Source organism: Neolamprologus brichardi, chromosome 12 (genome assembly GCF_056152115.1).
Source record: "Neolamprologus brichardi isolate AB-2024 chromosome 12, ASM5615211v1, whole genome shotgun sequence".
Classification (NCBI taxonomy): Eukaryota; Metazoa; Chordata; class Actinopteri; order Cichliformes; family Cichlidae; genus Neolamprologus; species Neolamprologus brichardi.
The window spans coordinates 31,280,770-31,287,138 of NC_142115.1; the positions used below are offsets into that span (position 1 = coordinate 31,280,770).

The following is a 6,369-nucleotide window of genomic DNA, read 5'->3' on the forward strand; positions in this document are numbered from 1 at the left end:
CTAGCAGGTTTTAACTGAAATAACAGTGGTAGATAGCAATGTCATGCATTCAAATTTTATTAAGCTTGTGGGTCTAAAGCACCAGGAAGGAAATCAAACAAGACATCAATTTGTTTTTATTTATTTTTTTAAAAATTAAGTTATGGTGAATAAATATAAGGTCCACAGAAAAGAAAGATAATGCAAGGAATTTCAGTATAAACAGTAAAAAAATCAAAATTTGATTAAAAGTTCTTGAAAATATAGAAACATTTAATATGACTTCATTGTTTTTTATGTGGAGTCCAAACTAATAGCTCTCTGTAAGTTATTTCTATCTGTTTCTTTCTACCTCAGGCAATGTAGCCCCCACACATGGGATAGTTGGTCAGAGCAAAACAATTAATCAATGTGAAGGCTGAGGAAAACAAACTGTCATAATTAGGAAATGTATTAGAGCCATTTCTCATTTTCCTGGTTGGCAAGTTGATTAATTACTGCCACAGGGGAACATGTTGATTGCTTTGAGCTATCAGGTTTGGAACAAAGACATTTCCGATAACGCTTTTATGGTAGCAACATGACGTTTTGGTAAACGGAGATATTTGCTTTATTAGAATTTGTTGAGATGGTTGTTATCATTCACACCTGTGATATCAAATGTGAAGCGTCAAATAGCAGCCAGTTAGAAAAAGATCCAGCTGTTAGCGCAGCAGTACTGGGGTTTACATTTGTTAAGAGGTGCCGATTGGTGGATTTGGGTGATAGCAAACTAAAGCAGTGATTTTCACTTTTTTTTTGTCTGTCAGGTTTAAGCTTGGATAATTGCTTCCCCAGTTGTGCCTTATATGTTGTCGATTAGACATCTGCATGTACTTTCTCATTTAACATAATAAGAACAGCTCAATTTCCCAAAATGTCAAAGTACACCCTTCAGGAATTTTATTTAAAAAACCCTCTTTGGATGTTTTAACCATGTTGGTTGTTATGTTTGTACTGAAATATCAGATATATTAAAGACAGCGACACTGTAAAGATCCTTAATGCATAACAGCATACTGAATGCATGAAAAATTAGCATTTAAAAGTCTTGGACGGGGGTGGGGGGCTAAAGAAAAGCTGCCACAAACTATAACCGCATTTTCACCACAAACTCAACTAAACTTGTTCATAATCAGAGCAGGTATCCACTCCCCTCCAGGTACTTATGAGGCTGGGTCTTTGTTACTTTACCTTTCCCCTTTTTTGTTCCTTTAACATATGAAACAACCATTTGCTCCAGCCATACCAGGTAATCCCCGGCTGCCTTTAGCAGGGTATGACTCCACTGTTTCCTCTCAAATACTTGTTTAGGCATTTTAGGTGGTGATGGCTTTGAGGGACATGTACTTTTAAAGATGTTGTTTATACAATTTGCAAGCATTTTAATCCTGGCGATGGTTTCCTCTAGCTTCTTGTGAAGTGAAACGTTTTGGGGATTCAGGTTGTTTTTCTGGTCCTCCAAGATGTCTTTTAGGCCTTCATACATGAAGAGCAAGCTGCAATGAACTTTTGTCCAATTAGGAGGAGAGCTCTTCTGGACGTGGAGCTCAGGGAAGCCAGGTAACCAAATACCAAGGTGTCCATTGGCTTCATCCTAAAAGAAAAGACAAGAGTGAGGCGAGGAGATTTTGAAGACGTGTGTTGCTCATCCCATGAATACGCAGCTAATCTCTTAAACTTAATAGCAACAAAGTGCAATTTAACTGAAACTGCTTCAAAGAATGACTACAGAATTGCTATGGTACTGGCACTAAAAGTGTTTTAATCTGGAGTAACACACTCTAGAAATGAAGGCTGTGACACAGCACTACTCAGCAGAGCTTTGGGAGCTGCACTGTTTTTGTGAAATTTAAGTGATAGAAAAATTCAGACAACCTCCCCACAGCTATTGCATCATCCAAGCACGCTGGCAGATTGCAAATAGTGTCACAAAATCACTTCTCTGGGTTGCACTGGTGAGAAAATGAATAGTTTTAATGTTACTTACAAAGCATCTCAAGCTTTCATTGATCAGGCTTTTGGTCAGGGCTGTCAGGTCTTTGGGACTGCACGATGCACCTGCAGCATGTTTCTTTGGTGCAAGTCGTGCATCCAAGCCGTGCATCAGAATCGCCATCCAGATACAAGCCAGTTTCAGAAAACCTGTAAACCAAGTGTACAATCACAACATTTTAAGTTTGGTGTACTTTCTCATACAAACTACTTCACGTTGTTGCATGGTATACTGTACCTGCTCTATATTCTCCCATTGTAATTCTCCACATAGTTTACTATGGCAAGGGCAGTAGGCATGTGAAATATAATTTTGCCCTATCGCTTACTTAACCATATCCTCTGATGAAGAAAGTCAACCACTGAACCAATCAATTCAGTTTCTTCTGGCAGGTCACCACCTCTTCCACTAAAGGAAATTACTGATGATGATGATAAGTATTCTCTAAACTCTAGAACAGTTAGATTATAGAGTTGAAAACTAAAAAGAAAAAAAAAAAAGAAAAACTGATATTAAAAGATAAATGGGATAGTTTCTCTGCAAAAAATTAAAAAAGACTAACAAACTAGGTTGTAGATAGCAAGGGTATACGATTTTTTAAAAACTGGCTGCTATTTATCTTATATGAGCTACATAACATAAGTGAAATTGTAGTTTGTGTAAGTGTGAAATGCATGATTATTTTTAGTTTTTAAATGAGCTTTCTTTAGCTTACGTTAGTAGTTTAGCAAGAATTCTGTGATGACATATGTACTCTATGAAATATTCTATAAATGAGTCATGCAGTACTGCGTAGATGCAGCTAACCACAGCCCAAAAGTTTTGACTAGTTTCATGTCCTGACTAACATTGTAACTCAACCCTGTTGGTTGATCTCACAAGCAAATCAGAGGGAGAAGAATTTGAAATGCAGCTCAATTCAAAACGCTGAAGATAGATTAAAAGTCAAATTTTTGTATTTACAAAACACAAACGACTCTTTTCCAGCGTGAGTTACAACAAAACAAAACAACAAGCTGATGAATCTGAATTTAATGTAGGTCGTAAGGTTTAGTTAAAGACTTTACAGAGGTGAGGTCATTGTTGCACTTTATATAAACCGCAGACACCTGCCTCTTGTACACAAAGCAGTTGCCATTTTCAAGAGATAAATATATAATAAAAACACTAAATAAGTTAAAAAGAACTGGCTGGAAAATAAATAAATAAATAGGTTACAGAAAATTAAGCTTCAAACAGAAAAACAAAACTAAACTAAAACTTGCAGGTTATGTAATAATCTCCACATACATATGCATTTCAGAAACATATAGACTGTTCTTTTCATCATATTTCAGTTGAAGGCATCAATTCACATAACAAACAATTTTCTGTTGGTATTACATAATCTCTGGGTACACATACACAACCCACAATTTCAGTAGAAGGTTGATTATTGCAGAAAAACTTTACACAATTTGACAAGTTCCTCTGTTTTAAGAGCACACTGGTTTTACTCATCACTGATCAGAAGATTACATTAAACAGGATGTGATAATAAATACACACACACACACCAGCACAGCACATATGCACACTCGAATAATATTAAGTCATAAATAAATGACAAATGAATGAATGAACCTTTCTGAAACACTGGAACAATGAAATAATAAAACATATTAAGATATTGTTAACACTGCGACCGGTATTATATTAACCATAACAAAATAAATAAATATTCTCAAATATAAATAACTTTGCAAATTTAAGTTACATCATATTCACATTCAAAGAAATAGATAAATAAAAACAAGGTACCAGTAAATAATTAATATATGGCCAAAGGGACCATTCTGAAATGCACAACTTTGAATTCCCTGTCGAAACATCATCAAGGGTTAAAAAGGAAACCTTAACCGTGACAGGAATAGCAGAGAGGTGGTGGATCCCAGATAACAGAGATATTTTCTCAGTCTTATCTGTTTTTAGTGACAGAGTGTCTGATTAACTACCGTCAGCACTTGTTTGGACCATTCCGTCAGTCTGACCGCAACACTCCATACATAAATTTTTTGTTTGTAGCGATCGTTTAACTCTCGGGGTGGGGTTGGGGGAGTGAAATCGAATGGTCCGAGAATAATCTTTATCATAATGTTTAAATTTTCTAGTGTTTTTTCAACGCGCTCTGTTTTCTTAAAAATTTCAACTGGGTTCCTCCAAAGTATTTGGTGATATTTTTTGGCTTGTAAAACGTGTAACTTAAAAAGCTCATTCTTGATATAGATGTTCTGCAGCTTCTCACAAGTGGTTTTACCAGATATCTGGGTGTCAGGAACTTCAGGTCGTATTGTCTCATTCCTTTTTTCATATTTTCTTATCTGTAGGTAAAATAAAAAAAAAAGTGTAAAAAAAATGTAACTAAATACACTTTGGAAAAAATAATGTGCTGTGTACGTTGTCAACTTGTCTATTTTTGTGCTCACAAACAGCAGATTCACAGAGACATGATGGATTCATGTCATTCAGCATTACTAATTTAAGATTTATATTTATATACTTCCATAAGTTGCAACCCCAGCAGGTTCTTGCACTAGTAGTTTAGATTAAAAGCACACAAGTAAGACACTAGGCATTTACACTGAGGGGCCTTTGAGAGTACCGTTATGTATCGGCTACTTAAGCTCTTGCTGACTACATCTGTTCATGCAAACATCCACTATACATCAGTGAGCATTTTAAACATTTTCGACAGACGCGTTTTAAATATTGCATGAAGTAAACTTTAGAGTTTAAAACCATTTTAAACAGGAGGACAGAGGAGGACAGACATGAGGTGAAATGTCATAAAATCAAGACTAAACTCTGGAAGATGATTGAGATTAAATATGACATATAAGATTTGGATCAATTTTGCAGCAGTTGGGTAAAGTCTACAGAATGTCCTGTGTATAGTTACAGCAATCATGCGAAGAGTATATGACAGCAGATTAACTAGATAGTACTTACAGTTAAATCCAGTAGCTCAGTTGCTTCGAGTTCGAATAACTCGGCAAGGTTATTGGTTCTCTTCAAATGATCACAGGAGTTATTAAATGGACAAATCGGAGCAGAAAACACAGGACTCCACTGAACTTCCAGGAAGATCAAGAAGATTGCTGAAGAAAAACAAAAACAAATGGATTTTGACAATGTTCTCTTAAACAAGAAACTGTAAAATTACCAAAATAATGCAACAAGATTAAACGAGTAGTATATGAAGCTTCCTGATGTAATAATGAAACTATGTAGCATCAGTTGTATTTGTTGATCAAATGGCCTAACCATGTCAAATTTGTGTTTGTTAAATAATAATAAAAAAAATATATTTACCATAGTGCAGGAGAGATCTATTGAGTTTACAACCCATAGTAGCAGTACTAACTCTTATCCTCAGTGGTCCGTGATAAACCATACAAAAGAAAAACAGCAACGTGCAACTTTGCTTTGGTAGGTCGGCTTAAATTGCATTTTAGGTACACCCACGTACACCCACATTCACCTCATACAAAGGAATTCCATGACAAAATTGTTTTAACATCACTCACATTATGACATATTATTGGATCATATGGTTTCATAAGAGGCGTGACCATGGTCAGATAGACCTCAGATAACTAAAATCCTCAAAATATATCAGAGCATGAAAAACATTCAGTCTGCGTGCGATGTGGCTTGCATTATATAGGCCAGGTTTTTAAACAGAAGTTGGATAACATGGATAAGGCTCAACAATAAATCATTTGAAAGTTAAAGTTTGATTAAAAAAAATTGAATTTATGTCTTATTAAGGACATTAACTGCATCCAGTATGTGTCAAGTAAAAAGAAAATCGTATGTCTGTTATGTTTTTCCGATATTACCTGCCCATCATGGTTTTATGTAACTTCCAACCACAAATTTCCCATTATGACTGAAGCTTTAAGACGTCACGCAGACGCTAACCTGTTAGACAAGAATAGGCTTAGCCTGCTTTAGCAGAAAAGCATGGTGCTGTGTTTGCGGCTATGTTGCTGCTGGTGTTGCTTAATAAAATCTCTTACAGAGAAAAAGAAAAACCTTAAAGAAGAGGTGGAGAAGAAGCTCAAAAGTTGTCTTAAGCAATTGTTATGTTTCTTTTGTTGCATTTTCTTCAACTTTTCTTACAAAAAAGTAAAGCAGGTGTATAGTTCAGTCAGTGATTAACAAAAATGATCAGAGCAAACCTGCAACAGACACTCTCTCTTTTTTTTTTTACCCTTTTGCTAGGAGATCTACAGATCAGCCTTCTTTTATTTCTAAAGGATCCATTCTGGGACCTCCACTTTTTGTCTTTTAAATGTCACCTTTGGGACAAC

General features: G+C 35.6%; 1 protein-coding gene across 1 annotated transcript; it reads right to left on the reverse strand.

Annotated features, from left to right (window-relative positions):
* Nucleotides 1-684: 684 nt before the first annotated feature.
* LOC148100285 (uncharacterized) lies at nucleotides 685-2,304 on the reverse strand. The gene is made up of 3 exons (XM_087848766.1): nucleotides 2,252-2,304; nucleotides 2,009-2,163; nucleotides 685-1,615 (listed from the first exon to the last, which is right to left on the reverse strand). The coding sequence occupies exons 1-3, from the start codon at nucleotides 2,283-2,285 to the stop codon at nucleotides 1,154-1,156; spliced, it is 651 nt and encodes a 216-aa protein (XP_087704892.1). The 5' UTR covers nucleotides 2,286-2,304; the 3' UTR covers nucleotides 685-1,153.
* Nucleotides 2,305-6,369: the final 4,065 nt, after the last annotated feature.

Bases quoted from the DNA above. Each gene is read 5' to 3' on its own strand.
- LOC148100285 (XM_087848766.1), bottom strand. From the start codon at position 2,285: ATGTGGAGAATTACAATGGGAGAATATAGAGCAG. The intron at 2,164-2,251 runs GTACAGTATACC...CTTGGTTTACAG, and splicing joins AATGGGAGAATATAGAGCAG to GTTTTCTGAAACTGGCTTGT. The intron at 1,616-2,008 runs GTAAGTAACATT...CTTTTCTTTTAG, and splicing joins ATGAAAGCTTGAGATGCTTT to GATGAAGCCAATGGACACCT.